The sequence below is a fragment of the Moschus berezovskii genome, chromosome 1 (genome assembly GCF_049115385.1).
Source record: "Moschus berezovskii isolate FMDL1 chromosome 1, NW_MosBer_1.0, whole genome shotgun sequence".
In the NCBI taxonomy this organism is placed as follows: Eukaryota; Metazoa; Chordata; class Mammalia; order Artiodactyla; family Moschidae; genus Moschus; species Moschus berezovskii.
The window spans coordinates 156,454,362-156,478,077 of NC_142460.1; the positions used below are offsets into that span (position 1 = coordinate 156,454,362).

A 23,716-nucleotide genomic window follows, 5' to 3' on the forward strand; every position below is an offset into this window, starting at 1 on the left:
ACACTACTTTCCCCCTGTCGCACTGACTCCTCCTTTAGCTTCCTGCATCTTTGTACACCACAGAAAAGAGAAATCAGAAGATGTTTTGGAACTACAGTAGGCAGCTTAAGGGTTCCTAGATCAAGTGGATTACCCTTGAGGCAATGGCAGGAGTCAGCAGGTGGGGATTCAGATCACGAAGTAAAGCAACACTGAAAACTAGGTATTACATTTGGGGTTTTAAAATCCAGTATTTTACTGTATATTCACAAAATTGGCACACTCTCATTATCTTCAGAAGAGAAGCTAGTAGCAGTTACTCGTGCATGAAAGCAGTTTCAAAGATATTCCATAGGGTTTACCCTACAGCAATGGTGAGGCTTTTGTCTCTTGCCCACTGATGTGTCCCAAGTGAATAAATTACCTAGTTAAATATGTTTCTGTCATATTTACTATGGATAATGAGTTAGTTGAGCTGAAAAATAATTTAATGAACCTTATGTTAGTAATGATGCTAAGTGCATAAAAGTATAATACAGTTTATATGTCCAAAGAGCTTTGTAGCCCAATACAGACTAGACAAACTATAGCCCATGGGGCAGATCTGACTATACACCTGTTTTTGTAAGGAACGTTTTAATGGAACACAATAATGCTCATTCATTTATGTGCTGCTTTCTTGCTCCAAAGGCAGTTAAGTAGTTGTAACAGAGACATTATGACCCACAAACCCTAAAATATTTATTATCTGACCCTTTACCCAAAAGGTTTGCCAGTACCTGGCCTAGTATAATAACCCCTTGGTCTTGTTTTTAACTAGCTTAGTTTCGTGCCCCATTTTTTAATCACAAAAATGTTTCACTAAATTCTTAACAGGCTTTATTCTCATATTCTAAGATCTTTGGCCTGATCTATGTCCTTATTTCACAACTTCCCATGTTTTACTTCTGCATACTCTGAAAATGTACAATTGTCAGATAATGTTGAACTAGTTTTAGATATTTATTGCTAGTTTTTCCATGGCTTCAGTTACTATGATTATCTAAATGGTATTTCATAGTTGTGGATAAAAGGAGAGCCAAATGTAATCTTCCTGTAGACACATACAATTATGATGCAAAAATGAAAGGAAATCACCCATTTAAATCTGCCTGTTTGGGTCTTCCAGGGAGTTCAGTGGATAAGACTTTGCCTCCCAATGCAGGGGGTGCAGGTTTGATCCATGGTCAGGGAATTAAGATCCCACGTGCCCTGTGGTATGACAAAAAAAAAAAAAATCTGTCAAGATCTGCATGTTTTGTGTGTTTAGGAATTAAACCCTTATCTTTCCTCACTGACTATAATCATATTGAGATACTTGGCTCTTAAAGGAAAATCTGCATTTTTTCTTCCCAAGATGTTAGGGGAAGTCAAGTTTGAATCTTTGTACCTTTGAGAAAATTTCTAATATAGTTTATATGATAAATTCACCATCTTAATTGTGCCAGCCTTATTTGGGGCTCTTCTTTGTTGAGATTTTGCTGACTAGGGTATATTTTCAAAACATCATGTTAGTTCATTAAGAGAGATTTCTTTTATTTTTAACAATAAATCACTGAAAAACCAAAGCGCTTTTAGCCCTTTCACATTTGAGCATATTGGGTTTCAGTCTTTTAATTCTTGGTTCCACTAAATCTACAGGGAAGCAAAAGCTTCTCTTAGTGAAGCAACTTGCAAAATGCATACAAAAGAACATAGCCAAGATATTCTAATTTAAATCTCAGTATCATCTTCTCACTTGACCCTTTTGAATTCCTTTCCATAACTACTTTAGGAAAAGTGCTCTTAACCCCAAGCTGCTTTCTGAAAATAAGAGAAAATACTGGTTTCATCTAGGGAAAAGCATTTATAAGGAAGCACTGTATTCTTAGTCTACATTCTCTTATATGGACTGAGAGAAGAAATTACTATTCTAACTCTAGCTTCACTTTTTATCACTATAATGCAGGTACTCTGGCTAGAAAGAATTTAAATAGAATTCCGTCATGTTCAGAGTGTTAGAGGCATTCCCTAAAAATTTTAGTCACTTAAAATTACAGTCTATTACAGATAAGTTAGCTCATGTGTTGTTCTTTTTCAGTGTCTTTTGGGTTGACCTGAGTTTTTGTTTATATATAAGTTTATTTGAGTAATTTGAGTTTCATATTTCTTACCTCCATAATGCTGCCTGTTTCTTCAGTAGATTAATTTTCCTGCATTATAGAAAGTCACTATATAGCAAAATGGTTAAGACTTTAGACTCTGGAAGCAAACTGTTCTGGTTAATTTACTACCTCACTTACTAACTCTGTCTTTGGGTCTGCGTTTAACATTTCTGAGCCTGTTTCTTCATTTGTAGAATCAAAGTAATAATGTCTATACCCGTCACAGTTGAATTAATATGTGAGAAGCTTAGATTAGTGCTTAGTACACAGTAACTGCCAATAGATGTTAACTTTATGTAGTGTGAGATGCTGGCATAATGAGGTTTGTAGGAAAATTATAGGATGAATAAATAAAGCACAGTGTTCTGAAATCCAAAAGAACTAAAATTTTGTTCTCAGCTATTCAGAGGAATTTACAATTTGAGGTTAGCTACCTCTGTTAAATATACAGTATCTGTACCTGTTTACCTAAAATTATTGGTACTTAGACTTCTCTCAGTAGGTTCTAACTGATTACAATTAAGTTAACTTTCTTGAGCACTGAATGCTGAAGTTCTATCCCAATCTGTGCTAAACTACTGCTAAATAAAGCTTCTATTTCCTTAGTTGCTTTCCATTTCCACATTCTTAAAATGCTACTGCTGATTAGTAAGCAATCTGTAGGTTGCTTACCTAGTTGTGATGTTAAATTTACAACTTCTCAGATGGATTGGCAAGTAATCATTTTATATAAGGCACATCTGCTTTATGATTGACCTTTAAAGGAATCTTTTGTCTCCAACTCCAGCAATAGCTGATTCCCTAGACTGCTTCAAACTGCACAGTAACCATGAAATTTAAGGGAATAAAGGAGCATTAATGCCTCCTACCTTCATTTTTAACTATTGTGTAGTAAAATGAACACATTTATTTGTCCCTTGGATTGTGCTGTCTGTTTTATATGTACTTGGATATCATTCAGCAAGTATTTACTAAACATCTGCCCATGTGCCAAACACTGTTCTAGGTACCAGCAGGAACAGTGAACATTCATCCTTTGAATACTAGGTTTACCAGTTAGCACCTGTATGTTCTCATTTGAGTGCCTAGATTAATTCTGCAGAATCACAGAATGCCATAGAACCTCAGAGAATACATATTTCAATGCTTTTGTTTATAGATTTTTTTTAAATCTGTAATACTGAGATACAGTTTCTCTAAGGTCTAAACTGGTCCATAGCATGGCCTGCATTTTGTTTTTCTTTCAGTTATTTATTCAGCAAACATTCTCAAATCTTTTCTATTGAAAAGGACAACAAAAGACCCCCAATGACCTCTCTAGTAGCTGTCCGATTTTTCTCTCACTCTTTACAGTCAGACTTTTTTGAAAGAGTTGCTTGCTTTCTTATCCTTTCTACCATTGCAGTATTAAGCCCTTTTAATTCCTTTGAATGAGTGTGTGTGCTTGGTCATGTCCGACTCTTTGTGAGCCTATGGACTGTAGCTTGCCAAGCTTCTCTATCCATGGGATTTTCCAAGCAAGAATAATGGAGTGGGTTACCATTTCCTACTCCAGGGGATCTTTCGGACCCAAGGAGAGAACCTGCATCTCTTGTGACTCCTGGATTGGCAGGCAGATTCTTTACTTCTCATGCCACATGGGAAGAATCGATCCCTTCGAATTGTAATGCTGGAGAAGACTCTTGACAGTCTCTTGGACTGCAGGGAGATCAAACCAGTCAATCTTAAAGGAAATCAATTTTGAATAGTCATTGGAAGGACTGATGCTGAAGCTGAAGCTCCAGTACTTTGGCCACATGATGCAAAGAGCCTACTCATTGGAAAAGACCCTGATGCTGGGAAACATTGAGGGCAGCAGGAGAAGGGGACGACAGGTGATGGTTAGATAGCATCACCGACTCAATGGACATGAATTTGAGCAAACTCCAGGAGATAGTGAAGGACAATGAAGCCTCGCATGCTGCAGTCCATGGGGTCGCAAAGAGTCAAACACCACTTAGCAACTGAACAACAACAACGAAATTATTTTGAAGAGTTTTCCTGGTGGCTCAGTGGTAAATGCAGGAGAAACAGGTTTGAGTCCTGGGTCAGAAGATCCCCTGGAAAAGGAAATGGCAACCCACTTCAGTATTCTCGCCTGGGAAATCCCATGGAGAGAGTCTGGTGTGCTGCAGTCCACAGAGTCACAAAAGAGTTGAACACAACTTAGCAACTAAACAACAATCCCTTTGAATGTGTGCTCCCTGAGGTCACTCATAACATTGTTGCTTTATTCTTGCAACACTTTCAAGTCCTTTTCTTTTTTCTTGGTGACATTTGTCATCATTTAACTATTCCATTCATTATTGCTGTTTAATATTTTTATTTATTTATTTTTTAGCTGTATTGGGTATTAGTTTCAGCAGGTGCGATCTTCATTGCAATATGGGGGATCTTCAGTCCAGCACACAGGATCTTTTGTTGTGGTGCTTAGGCTTGTCTTAAGTTGTGGTACGAGGCTTAGTTTCCCTGCAGCCTATGGGATCCAAGTTCCCTGACCAGGGATCAAATTCACATCCCCTGCAGTGATTTATATAAGGTACAGTGCTCAAGGTGTATTCTTAAGCACTGGACCACCAGCGAAGTCTCAATTCTACTCATTTTTAAATGTTTCCTTTTCTTTCCTCTGGAATGCCATATTCTGATTTTGTTCCTACTCCTCAGACTATTTCTTAGATTTCTTCATATGCTTTTCTTTCTTCTCCATCTGTTACGTTTTGGTGTTCCCCAGGGTACTTTTGTCAGCCCTATTTACATATTCTCTTTTTAACGGTCTCATCTGCTTCCATTGATTCTAAATGCTGAGGGCTCCCAAATCTCTTCTTTCTCAGATTTTTTAACTGTGGACTTTGAACTCATCCAGCTGCCTATTAGACATTTTTAGTAGGATATTGTCAGGGGACTGTAGTTTCCTCGGTTCTGTCTCACCGCAACAAAAATTGGAAGCAGTGGGCAGACCAGTGTTACAGTTCCATTCAGTTGCTCAGTCGTGTCCAACTCTTTGTGACCCCGTGAACCACAGCACGCCAAGCCTCCCTGTCCATCACCAACTCCCAGAGTCCACCCAAACCCGTGTTCATTGAGTTGCCGATGCCATCCAACCATCTCATCCTCTGTCATCCCCTTCTTCTCCTGCCCTCAATCTTTCCCAGCATCAGGGTCTTTTCAAATGAGTCAACTCTTCGCATCAGGTGGCCAGAGTATTGGAGTTTAAGCTTCAACATCAGTCCTTCCAATGAACACCCAGGACTGGTCTCTTTTAGGATGGACTGGTTGGATCTCCTTGCAGTCCAACGGACTCTCAAGAGTCTTCTCCAACACCACAGTTCAAAAGCATCAATTCTTCTGTGCTCAGCTTTCTTTATAGTCCAACATTCACATCCATACATGACCACTGGAAAAACCATAGCCTTGACTAGACGGACCTTTGTTGACAAAGTAATGTCTCTACTTTTTAATATGCTGTCTAGGTTAGTCATAACTTTCCTTCCAAGGAGTAAGCGTCTTTTAATTTCATGGCTGTAATCACCATCTGCAGTGATTCTGGAGACAAAAAAATAAAGTCTGACACTGTTTCCACTGTTTCCCCATCTATTTGCCATGAAGTGAAGGGATTGGATGCCATGATCTTAGTTTTCTGAATGTTGAGATTTAAGCCAACCTTTTTCACTCTCCTCTTTCACTTTCATCAAGAGGCTCTTTAGTTCTTCTTCACTTTCTGCCATAAGGGTGGTGTCATCTGCATATCTGAGGATATTTCTCCCGGAAATCTTGATTCCAGCTTCTGCTTCCTCCAGCCCACCGTTTCTCATGATGTACTCTGCATATAAGTTAAATAAGCAGGGTGACAATATACAGCCTGACATACCCCTTTTCCTATTTGGAACCAGTCTGTTGTTCCATGTCCAGTTCTAACTGTTGCTTCCTGACCTGCATACAGGTTTCTCAAGAGGCAGGTCAGGTGGTCTGGTATGTCCATCTCTTTCCGAATTTTCCGGAGTTTATTGTGATCCACACAGTCAAAGGCTTTGGCGTAGTCGATAAAGCAGAAATAGATATTTTTCTGGAACTCTCCTGCTTTCTCCATGATCCAGCGGATGTTGGCCATTTGATCTCTGGTTCCTCTGCCTTTTCTAAAAACCAGCTTGAACATCTGGAAGTTCACGGTTCACGTATTGCTGAAGCCTGTCTTGGAGAATTTTAAGCATTCCCCATGTAATTTCCTCAGTCGCAGTAAAAATTTGAAGTGATGGATGGACCAGTGTTATAGCTCAGTTTTATTGGCAAGCAAAGGAAAATACATCCTCAAGGTGTGAGGGCAGTCCAACCCAAAAGACAAGAAAAGGAAAGCCCAAGGCTCAATTTTGGCTCCTCTCTTTATGTTTTCTCTCCTCCCCCTGAACCTGGCCTATGTAAATTGGGCTAGCCTAGAGGGCTGTTTGTTTTACCTAAGGTCCTCTCTCCGTTTGTTCTATTTTCACAGGCTTTTCCCTTCCTTGTCTTTTAGCCCCCGCCATTTTGGTCTCCTTTTTCCTATTCTCACTACTGAACGATATCTTTCAGGGTTTGCAGATCAGCATCCCTAAAGCCAAACTTGTTACCTTAGCATTTGTTCCTGTATTAACTATCTTGGTGACTTATACCATAATCTATCTAGTAGGCAACTGCCTAGAAATTAGGAGTCACATCAACATCCTCTGTTCCTGTTAGCTCCTAAATGCTATCAATTCTGCTTTAATTTCTCTACACTCTGTTGACATCTTTACCGACATTTTATTTTTAGGCCCAATATTTTATTTTCACATTATTCCTGTGGTGTCTGTTAATATATGATGAACTGTAGGATGATGGTTAGAAGCATAGGCTTTAGAGTCCTATGGCACTAGGTATGGATCCTTACTCTATCACTTAGAATCTATAGGTGCTTTGAACCTCAGTTTCCTCCTCTGTAATACAGGCATATTAATCACTTCATAGGGTGATTGTGAGACTTAAATAAAAATTTATGCCCATTCATTGTCGTTCATTCAGTTGCCAGTTCGACTCTTTACAACTCCATGAACTGCAGCATGGCAGCTTCCTTGCTCTTCACCATTCCCCTTAGAACACAGCATTTGGTACATAATAAACCCTCAAGAGAAGACTAATTATTATTAATACTATTCAGTTCAGTTCAGTCGCTCAGTCGTGTCCGACTCTTTGCGACCCCATGAATCACAGCACGCCAGGCCTCCCTGTCCATCACCAACTCCCGAAGTTCACTCAAACTCATGTCCATTGAGTCGGTGATGCCATCCAGCCACCTCATCCTCTGCCATCCCCTTCTCCTCCCGCCCCCAATCCCTGCTAGCATCAGACTCTTTTCCAGTGAGTCAACTCGTCGCATGAGGTGGCCAAAGTATTGGAGTTTCAGCTTTAGCATCAGTCCTTCCAATGAACCATTAAGACTTTATTTATTATTTTACATCTTTCTCCCTTAGAGTATGATTCCTTAGCATAAATTTTTAGCAACTTCATGATAAAAATCCTTATTCATTAGCTCCTTATTGCTGACAGGATAATAGCCAAATAATTTAACATGGCATTTTAAATTGTATTCTATTTAAATGGAAATGGGTCCTCTTTCTCTTCAGTTTTCTCTCACCACTCTCCTATTTGCACCCCCAACTGCAATAAATTAACAGTAGTCTCTCAAAAGCACCTCCAGGCTTTTGAACATTCTGTGCCCTCTGGAACACCTTTCCTTATAGGTCGATGATTTTCAGTTGTTCAGAACTCTTCTTTGGCAACCCTGCTGTGACTGCTCTTGACTCTGGGTTAAGTTTTCCAATGTAAGGACTCCTTACATTCTTTTGTTACTGCCTATTCTCTTGTCTCTTTCCCCTAATGCTTTGTGAGTCTTTGAAATTAAAGATCAGGGAATGTCGAGGTTTGATTGTTGGATGTTAATCTATAGGAACATTAAAGGTTCTGGAGACAGTGTCCTTTTTACTACTCTGCACAAGAGGGTCTTATTCCTTCTAAATACTGCACTCATTTTAGCAAAAGGAAATATATGTAATTTTTGAAGTATCATTATTTGGGATGTGAAGATTCCAAAAAGGAATAAGTACTGTCAACTAGGCAAAATAGAAAAGCTTAAAGAATCTTGGTTTCATAGAATACTTTTTAAAAGTGATTTCTATACCAGCCTAAGCTCATTTAATTATTCTTCATTACTATCTTAAATATAAATATAATACTGACTTATCTGCATGCATCTTGCTCATTAGTCAGTGAAAAGAATGTGGGCTCTGATATCAGACAGTCCTGCTTTCAATCTTTGCTAATAATAACTACTACTTATAATCAATATAAATATTAAATTATACAACAGCCCTCTTACCAGTGCCTGGCACTTTATAACGACTTGATAAATTTAAATTTCCTTTTATAGTTTTCTAGTGTTTCATGTTGAATATTGTAATATGGCCATCTGATTAAATCCTATTCACCTATCCAATCTTGGACTAAAGCTCATTTTTCTATGAAGCTACCTCCAACTCAGCCACGTCTGTCTGCTACAGTTAGAATTGATACCAAAAAATTAATTAGTTACTCTATGATTGGTCTAACTCCCTGCTAAAATATTAACTCTTTGAGGACATGTACACTATTTTAAAGTTATCTCTTCTCCTTGACATTTTGCAGAGTGCTGAGAATATGGGAAAAATTCAGTACATGTTTATTGCTTAATTGGTTTTTTTTTCAGAATGCTGCTGCACTTCCTTATTTTACTACATCTAGTATTTGTTATAGGAATGACTATCAATTTTAATACCAGCCCAAGTAAACCATATTTATAAAGGAAATATGTTGGAGGAAATCATACTGAGCATTCCAAAGTGAAATTGAACAGAGTATTTGAGATTATCAGTTTCACTGCCCCTTCCATTAGGATAACTAGGAAATTATGATTTGGTTCCCAGTGATAAATTTGGTTTTATGAATTTCCTTAACCATAAACTAGTTTGGCTATTTTCCATTTATTGTTTCTTCAGTTTTCAAGAATACTGTAATTCATGCTTGCAAATTTGTGTCTTACAGGAGGACTTGTTGGTATTGAGGAAAACAGTGAAGTCCTTTCTGGCTGTTTGCCAGCAGTGCCTATCTAATGTTAATACTCCAGTGAAGGAACAGGTAAGAGATTGTCAGTTAAGAGCTCTCAATATAAATAACTCAAATGTGTTGAAGAAGCATAAGAAGATGTAAATTTTTTTAAGATGTAATTTTTTATGGCAGTTCTTAGCATGTAGTTTACCTTATGGGACCTGGGACAAGAGTATAGATGTCTAAATATTTAAGTTATAAAGTAAGCTAACAAACTAGTTATACATCTTTGTACCTTGGCAAGTGAGGTCAGGTTTAAATTTAGAATTCTTGATTCTTATGAATTCTATACCAGAACCTGAGGATTCTGTACCAGAATGGGAGCTGGCTTAGTGTCCTCTTTCTTCTCATCGTACCTTCAGCTCTTTCCCACGCCACATAGAACTTCTCACATATGCATGTGAACAGTTTAGCCCACATATCCATACTATCAGCATCACTTCCTTAAACTAGTAGTTCCTTAACTATCCTGGGGCCTAGGAGTACACACTGGAGATGCCTTGTGTCTCAGAAGGATGCCTATGCAGCCCCTCGTAGCAGAATCCAGTCTGTAAGGGCAGGGAGTTCCTGAATCCCTGTCCCTGGACAGAGATTTAAAGTTGGGGTGCTGATAGGCATATTCCATTGGGCCAACAGACTTCTCACCCCTTCGCAAGGGGTGTAGACCAAAGACGGTCAAAGTGAAGCCCAAGCAAATACCATTTTCAAAAAGTGATTTTGTAAACTAAAACTGTTCTACTAGGAAGAGCTTCTATTTAAAAAAAAAAAAAAGATATATCTTTTCCATGCTGTTTTTTTATTATGATGTTCAACTGGAGAGAGTCTATATCTAGTTAAAGAATACAATAGTACTTACCCTGTGCTATCTCATCTTATAAATAGGGTATCACAGGTCTCTTCTTTATTATCAGCATCTAGCTTAAAATGGGAACACAGATTATCTTTCCTAAACCTTATTCTCTAAATCTTCTGAACTTGACCAGTGCTATCTAAAAGTACCTAACTCAGGACATTTAAGTCAGAAATTCAGTGTTTCTGCATCATCACTGTTTGGTGACATGCAAAAGTATGGCCTCAGTTAAAAATATACATTTCCCTAGATTCCTTTCATGCTCTCCTCTTTTCAAGTGACTAAATTTATGTATTTCATGATAGTGTACTTAGACCATGAATTTCCATGATTCTTGCTGGATGTAAACAGCCAAGTATACAACCAGCTCCAAATATATACCAAAATTGTGTTTTCCACAGAAGTCAATTTTTAGAGGGGGGTGAATGGATTGTTTTAGGGTTAAGAGCCCTCAGTTATTCCATAACAGTAAATTGATGACACAAGTTTATTTTGTACCATCCATTAAATAGGATAAATTTGGCATTATAACCATAATGTATTCTCTATGGGAAAATATATTGAAAGTTCTGTATGTGAGTACATTTGTTGGGAAGCTTTGCATCACTGTTTTTTATGTGAATGATCTTAAATCCAAGTTTAACCTACGGTTCAAAATTTTGTTTTGCAGTAGATTATTAAAAGAAGAATCCAAAATGGTAGCTTACAGATTTAGTGTACTACATTGTAATTGATTGAATTATACAGCTTATCTTAAGATTTGTGTTTATTTTTTGCTTATGCAGTATATGATTGATTTATAATCTCTGTCATTAATATAGTAATTCAATTTTGTGTTTCCAGAGTTGAATTCAGTTCATTTTTTATAAGTTCAAGTCAAAAATCTCTTAATCGTTTTGAGTTAATACAGCCAAATAAAAAAATAGTTTATATTTAGGGGAAGTGAAGAGTCTTAAATATGACTAGAATATAATGAGGAAAAAGTAATTTTATTATGTTTGGAAATCAAAATTAAGTAACTGCAATTTGAATACATAGCATTTCTATTATGGTACTATTACTGAACTGCATTTCATTTAGTATATTGTCATTTGTAGTTATTACTGTACAATGTTTTACTGATGAATTTCCTTTTTCATTCCAGGCTTTCATGCTACTCTGTGATCTTTTGATGATTTTTAGCCACCAGTTAATGACAGGTGGCAGGGAGGGCCTTCAGCCTTTGGTGTTTAATCCAGATACTGGACTTCAGTCTGAACTCCTCAGTTTTGTGATGGATCATGTTTTCATTGACCAAGATGAGGAGAACCAGAGCATGGGTATTTGCAGCTGTCATCTTGTCAATATTGATCTTGTCTTAACAACCTCAAGAGATTGAAGAAAGAATTTCCAATTCAGTCCTAAAAAATATTGCAGTTTCTCTCTTTTAAACAAAAGCTAATACATTCATATAATTCAGAAATCAAGAATAATAATATACACAGTGAAGTGTCTCTCCTTTAACATAGTAGTACCTTAGAGATCTTTCCCCATCACTAAGTACAGAGAGTTCCTTATTCTAATTCTAATAGCTACACAGTATTTTATTATTTAAATATAGCATAATTTATATTATTCATCTCACATTGATTGATATTTGACTAGTTTCCAGTCTTCTGCTATGCTAAGCTATACTATAATGGATAATTGTGTACATTTGTCAGTTCCCATATGTTTGAAGTGTATGTTTAAGATAGATTTTTTCCTAATAGAACTGCATCCAGGCTCACAATTTTCTAAAGGAGAGCATCTAAGTTCCTTTCTGTTCCTGAGTAGTGATCATATATTACTTAAATTAACAAAATGTCACTCTAAGATACTAAATACTAAAAGAATATTATGAAACCTCACCAGTCAAAATTGTTCTGAGCCTCCAGAATGAAAACTTAGCAAAATAAGACTGGATATAAATAATTATAAATAAATACTATATAAAATAGGTTATTTGTGAAGTAGATGATTTAAGCTTTCTTAAGTAAGATCTGTGGCATATCAAATCCACAGATCTACCTGGTGCTATTGGAATGTTCTTTATTTAACAGAACATTTTAGAAAATACTAGACTGTGTAAAAGGATCTCTGAGTTCATGTTAATTTCAAGAGACAATATTTACCTGCTACTTGTCCTAAGCAAAAAGATTTCCAACTTCCAAAAGGATTGATGCTCCACAGCAGGATCAGGTAATAGAAAGGGAAGAGAGAAGTTGAGAATAAGTTATTTTATGAATATACATGTGAAGAAGAGAAAAAGAACACTGTCCCTAAACAAGGGCAGGCCAAGACGTGAGAGGGTCAGTACAGAACCTGAAACAACTGTGTCAACTTTTATCGTCTGGAGACTTGTGGAGATATTTAGAGGGGGATTAGAAACAGATAAACCTGAGAATCTAAAAAATGAGGAATAAACACTACTTATTTGAAACATTTGATAATGATTTGCTTTTAAAAATGTGTATGTACATAACATGGTTTGCAAAATATACTTTATTTCTCAGCTTATAATGTAACCATGTTTAAGATAAGAACTGAAAACTACTCCTTCATGTAATTTCCATTACGCCCCATATATATTTCTAAAAGAAAACTTTTCCCCATGTCTTAAATTTTTCTGGAAATTTCTTCTCTGTAGAAATAGATTAGCACTTAGCACATAAGGAATATTCCGATAAAAGGCAGCATTTTAAAGGTAAAAGGACAACAGTAGTGTTATGAAAAAAATATGAGAAAAAAATCTATATATGGTTTGCTTCTCTAACTAATCTTTGCTATGATAATCTCCTAGAACCTTAGTGCTTAGTGTTTAATAAATATGTAACTAAGTAACAGTTCAGTGCAGTTCAGTTGCTCAGTCGTGTCCAACTCTCTGCGACCCCATGAATCACAGCATGCCAGGCCTCCCTGTCCATCACCAACTCCCAGAGTTCACTCAAACTCATGTCCATCGAGTCGGTGATGCCATCCAGCCATCTCATTCTCTATCATCCCCTTCTCCTCCTGCCCCCAATCCCTCACAGCATCAGACTCTTTTCCAGTGAGTCAACTCGTCGCATGAGGTGACCAAAGTATTGGAATTTCAGCTTTAGCATCAGTCCTTCCAATGAAAACCCAGGACTCATCTCCTTTAGAATGGACTGGTTGGATCTCCTTGCAGTCCAAGGGACTCTCAAGAGTCTTCTCCAACACCACAGTTCAAAAGCATCAATTCTTTGGTGATCAACTTTCTTCACAGTCCAACTCTCACATCCATACATGACCACGGGAAAAACCATACCCTTGCTAAACGGACCTTGGTTGGCAAAGTAATGTCTCTGCTTTTTAATTAAAAAAAAGCAGAGGTTTTTTTTATTAAAAAAATAAATAGGTTGGTCATAACTTTCCTTCCAAGGAGTAAGCGTCTTTTAATTTCATGGCTGCAGTCAGCATCCGCAGTGATTTTGGAGCCCCCAAAAATAAAGTCTGACACTGTTTCCACTGTTTCCCCATCTATTTGCCGTGAAGTGATGGGACCAGATGCCATGATCTTCGTTTTCTGAATGTTAAGCATCAAGCCAACTTTTTCATTCTCCTCTTTCACTTTCATCAAGAGGCTTTTGAGTTCCTCTTCACTTTCTGCCATAAGGGTGTTGTCATCTGCATATCTGTATTTCTCCCGGCAATCTTGATTCCAGCTTATGCTTCTTCCAGCCCAGCGTTCCTCATGATATACTCTGCATATGAGTTAAATATAGCACCCTAAAATAATCAGTATAGCTAATAATTTTTATCCTATCTAAAACTAAATTGTACCTACTTGTAAAGTTATAGCCTAGTTATTTGTTCTACAGATTGTCTGCAATGTTTTACCTTGGCTAAAGGGCCAAAGTTCATAACTAATTTATTTTCTGTGGTTAGAGGGTGATGAAGAAGATGAAGCTAATAAAATTGAGGCCTTACACAAGAGAAGGAATCTACTTGCTGCCTTCAGCAAACTTATCATCTATGATATTGTTGACATGCATGCAGCTGCAGACATCTTTAAACACTACATGAAGGTATAGTTTCATAGTCTTTTTTTTTAATGGGTCAAGGACATTTATTGATTGATTGATTAAGATGGTAGCTTCATATTCTTGTTTTTCTTATTCGACCTAAATGCCTTAGAAGTTTGCAATTAAAAATGAAAAAGTAGTGAGCAAGCTAAAATTGACAGCTTTTACCTAAATATTATTGTTGGTTTTCTGACATATTTAAAATTTCTCTTTTTTATGAGTTTTTTATCACTGTATACCATTATATTAATTCCATGAAGTAGGAGTTCCTTACATTTATAAGAAAGAATGCTGTTTTATTTTCTTAAGGCCATGGACCCTTCTTATGGAAGAAAACGCTCTGTCTTCCCTATGACATCTCTCCAGATACGTTTATATGTGTGCCTACCATGCTACCTGCCAGGCACTAAAGTTAATGAAGATTTTTAAATTCCTACTCCAAAGTGGTATAAAACTGGCGACAGTCAAGTGATTAGACAATTGCATTTCTGCAATGTAGAGAGATATGTGTAGGGGTTCCTGGAAATATATAAAATAGATAAACTCTTAAGAAATACGAGGGTTAATGAAAACCATTAGATATGCCTTTTGAACTAAGTCAGAGATGAGAAACATTCATTAGTCAAGCAAAGAACTAGTAAAAGGGCTTTCAGGTAGATTGGACTACTTGTATAAAGACAAAGGAAATTGAGGAAAATGCAAGTAATTTGATATAGCAACATAGATTGCTTATGAGAATGGAGCTAGAGGTAAGATTTAAAAATATTAAATGAGGTTAGACCTTATATGCTGTGTGAGAATTTGGGATTTTTTCCTGCAGGAGGTAAGGAGATGTCGAGGGTTTTACACCATTCTGATAAGTATCTGACTTCCTGGGTGCTCTCACATATTTTGTTTCTGACACTCAAAAAAAGCAGTCCTCAAAAATCTTTATGATAAAACCTAACAGGCATACTTATCGGTGTACATATTTTTGCCTTGTTTTTATGTCAGAGACGGTGTTTTATTTTGCCCATGTTCAGAATATTGTGTATGCCATTGATTCACTTGTGTCTTTGTCCGTGTTTGAGTTTCATTCTAGTTATGACACAGTAACTATTTTGCTAGACTTAGCAGCAGCAGCAGCAGACAACTCCAATGTGATGAGTACTATGTTGGTAGCCAGAGGTTTAAATGAGACATAATTTCTGTACTAAGGCAGTTATAGATTACAGAGAAACTGAAATGTAAACATTATATAACATGCTAATAATGAATAGCTGCCTATGTTCTATGCCATTTATGTTCGAGAGACTGCTCTAAGACTTTTATATTATCTTTGTTGACTACAGTAACTGTGATTTATTAAATCATCATTTATAGACAAGGAAATCAAGGCTCAGAGAGTCAAAGTAACTTTCAAAGATCACACAACTATTGAAGTAGCAAAAACTGACATTTGGTTTCTCTAACTTAAAGCTTAATTCTTTCCATTAGACGTAAAACCTCAGCATGATTATTGTGGTGATAGATGTATAAATTACAAAGCAAGCATAGATATATAGACACTTAAGTGAGCAACCAGGGCAGGCTTCCAAAAGTAATATCTAAATAGGATTTGGTTGGATGAATATGACTTACCATGGTTTTCCTTGTCGTCCCTCAGCAGTACTGTTTTGGGTTCAAGAAATAGGCTTTATCCAAACTTTTATCATCCTTAGCAGTTTTTACACACCTGTATTCATTATAGGCTTTAATCTTTTATGAATATTTTAATTGCTGTTTACTATTCTTTATATATCCTTGTCTGTTTGGCTTTTTGCCTCATTTCTCTGTGTGATTATTAAAAATCTGAATTTTTGTTGATCTACCTGTTGAACTGCTTTAGTGTTCTCATATATCTTTTTATCTGTACTGAGATAATTTTTAATTGCACTGAAAGATGATTCTTTTGAGATATTTTCCCCTTTTCTTGCTTTCCCTTTTTTTTTTTTTTCACCTGCCATCATGGAAATATACCCATCTTCTTGAAGATAAAATGCAATTGTCAAGCTAATATACTCATTTCTTTACATAGGTTATAGGTTTTAGGCTTTAATTTGGGAATAACATCCAGATTTAATAGTCTCAGAGTTTCTCCTAATTATTAACTCACAAGGAAAACTCTTTAAATCCTGTGTCAAAAAATTGAATTATCAAATTAGTTGAATTTTTCCCAATCATTGTTGAAGAAATCACTGTTTTTATTTTTTACATTATATATAATAGTAAAATACAGACATTGTAGGAGGAAATGGGTACACAAAAGTATTTAATGAAAAGTTAAATCCGTTATTGTAATCTACCCTTCCTTTGTTTAGGCCCTCTCCACAGAAGTAAGCAATTTTGACTGTTTAGGTTTTAGTTCTTCAAGATGTTTCTATCAGAGTTCTGTTTCTTGATCTGGACAAGTGGTGTCTGTTGAATCCATGTTGTAAAGAATGAGTAATTTTGCTCACATATATCATTTCTCCTCTTTGAATTTCCCATTTCTCTAGTTTTATTATTTAATTCATAATTTTAAATGTCCAATGTGTATTGTTTAACATTAGACAATATCTTTTAACTCTCATTAGGTTTCAAACATGAAAAATTACATGTCTTTACTCACCTTTCCATTTTTTTCACCAGCCTGTTCTTTATCTCATGAAATATCAAAAGTTTTAAAGCTGTGTTTCTTTTCCTTACAGTATTACAATGACTATGGTGATATTATTAAGGAAACATTGAGTAAAACTAGGCAAATTGATAAAATTCAGTGTGCCAAGACCCTCATTCTCAGTTTACAGCAGGTAAGAAATTTGAAGGAAAAGAAATGAGTAGAATTAATATAATTGAGTATTGGCATGTGCTTATTATTATGTGCTAGTTATCTTACCTCATTTAAATTAGATCATTATATTAATACATTACTATGGATACTTACTGGTACAAAGATGTGTTATGTGTCTTTTCTTTAGGAAGACAGTCCTATAGTTTACATTTCAAATGGGCGAAATCCTAAAGGTGATCTACTCTTAGGCCAGATGAAATGCCAAATTGGATATTTAAAAAGTTACCATTTTTAAAGAACAAATATGAAAATACATTTAAAAAGTATTTAATAAGGGAAGGGGAAACAGTAGTATTCAAATAAGAAAATATGTCACATGTATTTCCTAAAGAAGATTCCTAATAAATGCCTAGTATTAAAGTAGAGATGAGGGGTAATAGTGGCTATAGGTATGTATGTAGGTATATATTTAGCCTTTGATAAAGGTCAGTGGGGAAAGGATCAGCTCCTTTTTAATAGGTGATGGGTCCATTGACTATGTATTTGGAGAAATGGCTATAAATAGCCCTACCTAACATGTAGCCAAAATAACTACTAGGTGGACTATATATATATATATATATATATATATATAAAATTAAAAGTTTAAAAGAATATAAAAGGATATTTTTATATATTGGAGTAGGGAAGTCCTCCAGGAGAGAAGCCACAATGTAAAAAATTGATTATATATATAAACTTAAGCAGATTTATATATCAGCCAGCACTCTGAACAAAATTAAAAAACCAATGACAGATTATGGGAAAATATTTTTAATCATACATAGTAAATCCTACAAATCTGTAATAAAGGTAAACAAATCCCATACAAAAGTGAGCAAATGAAAAAAGCGACTTTTCAGAAGAGGCAACTTTTCCTTAAAAAGCAATAAACATGTGAAAAAACATAACTTCATTAATAATTAATATAATCCAAATTGAAACAAGAAGATATTTATCACTCCCAAATAGACTGCCATGAATTAAAATGATAGATATACCAATGATTGTTAAAGATACAGAAAGAAAAAGGTCCCTTGTGAAAGCAGTTGCTCCTACCTTCTTGGAATATATTTTGCAGTATATTTCAAAGTTTAAGATATACATTCCTCTTGAACCAGTTTTTTCCTACTTACTTATCTGCATAGATACATTCAGGTATGCACAAAACCGTGTATATGAAAGATAGTTTTACTGCAAGAGTCTATGTAATATTGCAAGATTCTAAATAGTCTAAATGTTCATCAACATAGGACTAGTAAAATAAACTTATTCTGAAATAGCTAAAAAAATTGTAAGACAAAAGTGAAAAACAGCAAATTTCAGGACAAAATATAGTACAATACCATATAAACAAAAATTAAAACTTTATGTATGTGTAATATATTAATGTGTCTGTCTGAATTGGTCTAAAAAACTTTCAAACTTTAACCCTAACATTGATTACCTTTGGAGAGAAGAATGATATTTGAAAGAGAAAAGAGAATTTTACTTTGATATTCCTTGAATTTTATACAGTGAAATATATTCTTTGTATTTATTTTAAATGTAAATTTTAGAGTTTAAGGCTATTGTGTACAGCTATCTCTGAAAACATTTTAAAGTTTAATAATTTATAAACAATTGCCTTTGAATAAATTTGAGAATCTCTGGAAGAACTGCTGTTTCTAGTCATGGCAGAGTAAGTAGTTTAAGCCAGTCTATTGCTAAAGAAACCTAAAAAAGTAGACAACATAATTAATAGAAGATAAGAGCTATTTCCATGAAATGGTGTGCTTAGAGTGAATTGAGAGATTGGGAGGTGAGGAAGTAAAGAAAACAAATATAAACAGTATTTCTCAGGATCGTTGGGTAAAGAGAATGTGATAGATGCATCCGTAATTGGCAGAGGAGATGGAATTAAGAAGTTAAGGTTGTTTGTATTTTAAGATGAATGCATCTAACAGAGAGGGAATAGTTAATGATTCAGGAAAAAGCAGTACACAGGACCAAACCACTAAGTAGGTAAAGGGCGGTGAGATTCAGTACGTAAGCAGGGAGTAGCTTTAGATCAGAGCTTGGACTATTCATTCTCTCATAATAGAAGAGGAGGCAGATACAAGTGTCTAACTTTGGTGGCAGAATGACGATGTCATTTATATTCTTTAGTATTCTAGAGTTTTGATTCTGTTATTTTGATGCAATACATGTAATGTATATGTTATTATAAACCCTGTCACTCAGTTTTAGAACTTTTTTGTGTATTTTGTCATTGGATGGGAAAAAACATTTCATATATTTTAATGATCTTCTTTTACATAATGTTCTTGTCTAAGATGTAATGAGTGAGAAACAAAGTTCTGAACCCTGCGTTTCATATATTGCCATTCCTGTGAAAACAACAAAAAGAATACATAGTATATTTTTGTAAACATTTTCCCCAACCCAAAATATATTCCTTTTGGTAGAAAAATAAATTCTGGTTTGCATGTAATCACACAACTAGCATGAAAATGAGCTCGAGAAATAGTAGATAATAGTAGATGACTTGGAGAAGGGGAAAGTGTGGCTACTGTTAATACAAGAAGGGAAATACGTATTGTACCATATGGCTTTTAAATATTTTTAAAATTGTATTACCTATTCTAACAGTAAATAAATATTTCTTAGCTATGAACTTTTTCCTCTTTTTTTCTTTCTACCAGTTGTTTAATGAACTTGTTCAAGAGCAAGGGCCTAACCTAGATAGGACATCTGCCCATGTCAGTGGCATTAAAGAATTGGCACGTCGCTTTGCCCTTACATTCGGATTGGACCAGATCAAGACACGAGAAGCAGTTGCCACACTCCACAAGTGAGTGAACTAAATAAACACTGTTATACACAATCTGGTTTACTGAAACTTACCAAAAACAACTATTATTTGACCGATTATTTTAAAGTAACAAATGTTAGACTTTTCAAGGAAAGTTTTAACAAAATATTCTTGTCACGCTATCAGTGAGAAAATGTTGTGGGAGACATAAGTTTAAAAACACTGTGCATCCTCATTTCATAATTGAAAACTGAATAATAAAAAAAAATTTTTAAGTACCTTATAAAAACTCTTAAGAACCAAATTTTCTGACAATCTCTGTATCTTTCCAGGGTATTCTATGACCTCTGAAAGCTACACAGAAATTTAGCTTTGTGGCTGCATAGCTATTTTTTATTTTTTACAATTTAAGTTTTGAAATATAACTTAACAACATAAGTTGTTTTCCACTATAAATACTAAAATTAAATATTATTGTGCAGTTATGTCATGCAAATTATTACTTTACCATTTGAGTTTATTTTTACCTTCAGTGATGATTTTGCTGCCTTCCCACTTATTTTTTTTTTTTAATTCTAGCCTGTTGAAGAACTATACTAGCTATTTGGAAAAATAAGACAATATTTTCTTTTATTTCAGGGATGGCATAGAATTTGCCTTTAAATACCAAAATCAGAAAGGACAAGAATACCCACCTCCTAATCTGGCTTTCCTAGAAGTACTAAGTGAATTTTCATCTAAGCTTCTTCGGCAAGACAAAAAGACTGTGTAAGTTGCACGTTACAGGATAAGTGGTTTTTATCATGACACCATTATAATTCTTGGAGAAGGAAATGGCAACCCACTCCAGTACTCTTGCCTGGAAACTCCCATGGACAGAGGAGCCTGGCAGGCTACAATCCATGGGTTCGCAAAGAGTCTGACAGGACTGAGCAACTTCACTCACATTATAATTCTGTTACAATTTTTGAAGGAAATTAATCATGTAATTGATAACTTAGGCTTTGATAGTTTCAAGGACTATAATTTTCTTTTAAACTTTTATATAGTTTTTCTTTGCTTACCTTTCAGTACCCTAGAATTTGCAAGTGGGAATGATTTCTTATTCTCTTATTCAAAGATCTCTTATTTAATGGTTAACACTAGGTTAACCATTGTGGAACACTTTCCTCTTTCCTTTTATATTAGTTGTAGTTTAGTTTTATTTTGTATTTGACTTGTTTCCATAAAATCAAAGTCCAGTTGGCTTATAGTTTTCTTCATAACATAATAGTCTTCTATTTTCTGTTAGTTCTGTCCATTACTGCAAGTGGGGTATTGAAGTCTCCAACTATTTTTGTTGAATTGTTATTTCTCCTCTCAGTTCTCAGTTCTTAGTTTTTGCTTCATGTGTATTTTGGGACTCTGTTGTTAGGTTGTATATATAATTGTTATGTCTCCCTGGTGGATTGACTGTTAACTCCACCCCCTTCTCTGTCCCTAGAAAATTTTTGTCTTAAAGTCTATTTTGTCTGATACTAGTGTGTAACCACTCCAGCTCTATTTTAGTTACTGTTTGCATAGTATAGCTTTCCTTTCCCATCCTTTCACTTTCTACCTTTTTTGCCTTTGAATCTAAAGTACGTTTCTTATAGACAGCATATATAGGCATACCTCAGAGATATTACAGATTCAGTTCCTCACCACCACAGGAAAATAAATATTGTGATAAATGAAGTCAAATGAATTTTTTGGTTTGTCAGTGAGTGCATAGAAAAGTTGTACTTACACTCTACTGTAGTATATTAAGTGTGTGATAGCATTATGAAACAATGTCCATAGCTTCATTTTAAAAACACATGTTGCTTAAAAATACTAACCATCATCTGACAATGCAGGCTTATATTTACAAACTTTCAATTTGTAAAAACTGAGGTATCTGCAAAATGCAGTAAAGCAAAGCACAATAAAATGAGGTTATTTGTTATGCTGTTTGTTATTAGATCATGTTATTTGTTTTAAAACAGTCTCTGCCATGATACTTTGTTTTCTATATGTCTCTCTTTGATTTTTCCCTCTTTTATTGCCTTCTTTGATATTAATAGGTATTTTCTAGTGTAACATTTTAATTCCTTCAGTCCTTAATTACATTTTTCAGTTCTTCCTTAGTTGTGGATGTGAAATACCATCTCTCTCTCACAACATTTCCCTATTCCAATACATCTTTGCCATTATCCACTTTTTTGTGTACATCGTTAAATATACATTTCTATGTTATTGGCCCAACAGCACAGTAGTACATATGGTTTTATACAGTTGCTTTTTAAATCAATGAAAAGATAAGTAGGCAGTTATGTTGTTCTTTATGACTACCTGGTAATTACTCTTCCACACTCATAGTTTTTTCATGTAAATTCAGATTACTTTCTGGTGTGATTTGTTTTTAGCCTGAAGATCTTTAGTATTTCTTGTAAGGCAAGTCAGTCACCAACAAATTCTCTATACACTTTGTTCATCTGAGAGTGTTTTTATTTCCTCTTTACCTTTGAAGTATAGTTTTTTAGATACAAGATTCTTGTTTGATAGTGTTTTACTTCCAGCATATTAACTGTGTAATCCTGCTACCTTCTGGCCTTTACTGTGTCTGATGAGAAGTCAGCTTTTAAACTTATTGGTGTTCCCTTGTTTGTAATCAGTTACTTTTCTATAACTACTTTCTAGATTTTTTTAATCTTTGGCATTCAGCATTTTCATTGTGATGCGTCTCTTTGTGGATCTCTTTGTATTTATACTGCTTAGAGTGTTGAGGTTTGAGGATGTGTTGATTGTCTTTTATCAAATTCTGAAGTTATTAGCCATATTTCTTCAAATTTGCTTCTACACCTTCTCCTGGTACTCCCATTACACATGTCAGTGTATTGAATGATATCCCACATTTCTCTTAGGCACTATTCATTTTTCTTCACTTTTTTTCTCTCTGCTCTTCAGATTACATAATCTCTATTGATATATGATCAAGATTATTGACTTCTCTTTTGCCAGCTCAAATCTGTTGAGCACCTTTAATGAATTTTTAATTTCCATTGTTGTACTCCAAAATTCCATTTGATTCTTTATCATTTCTGTCTTCTTATTCATGTTCTCTATTTAATGAGAAATAGTGTTATTATGGGACTTACTTTTAATTCTTTAGACATTGTTTTCTTTAGTTCTTTGAATACATGTATAATAATTGCTTTGCACTGTTTTGGGCCAAGTTTTCTGTTAGTTGCTTTTTTTCCTCCTATATATGGATTACATTTCCCTATTTCTTTGCATGTCTCATAAGTTGAAAAGTGACCATTTTAGATAACATATTGCACATATGATATATCATGAGATAATAATTTATCTACTCATGATGTTCATTCTTTATCTCCCTAGAGATTGATGTTATTGGTTACTTGGTTGTTTATTTGTTTATAGGCTTGCATCAACTAACTGTGTGAGGTCTGTTTCCCTTGCAATACACAGCCTCTACTGTCCCTACTCAGATCTTTGTTCTTTGTTTTTTCAATCATTTAACCTGTATTAGCCTCTCAAAGGTTGTGCTTAAACCTCTTTAGCAAGTTAGATTTTTACCTTTTACTGTTGGATATGTGTGTGGCTTTTAAAAGCTGCTGTCACAGTTCAGATTGTTTACTTTGCCCCATGGTCAGTCAGGAGACCAGCAGCTTAGAAGCTATCCTCCCTGATTGCTCCTGAGAAGGGCAGCCTTGGGCCGTGTACAGTCTTCTAGACCAAGAGGGAAACATGTGATATAAAGTATTTATTTTATTTAACTTTACTTTTTTAGAGCAGTTTTAG

At 35.1% G+C, this 23,716-nt stretch overlaps 1 protein-coding gene across 1 annotated transcript in view; it reads left to right on the forward strand.

The window, feature by feature from the left end:
- Positions 1 to 23,716, forward strand: part of STAG1 (STAG1 cohesin complex component) — a 503,309-nt gene that overhangs the window by 468,322 nt on the left and 11,271 nt on the right. The window contains exons 23-28 of the mRNA XM_055413256.2: positions 9,288 to 9,380; positions 11,345 to 11,519; positions 14,131 to 14,270; positions 16,976 to 17,077; positions 19,782 to 19,930; positions 20,531 to 20,659. Of these exons, the coding sequence (XP_055269231.1) occupies positions 9,288 to 9,380; positions 11,345 to 11,519; positions 14,131 to 14,270; positions 16,976 to 17,077; positions 19,782 to 19,930; positions 20,531 to 20,659 (788 nt within the window). The remainder of the gene's footprint in view (positions 1 to 9,287; positions 9,381 to 11,344; positions 11,520 to 14,130; positions 14,271 to 16,975; positions 17,078 to 19,781; positions 19,931 to 20,530; positions 20,660 to 23,716) is intronic.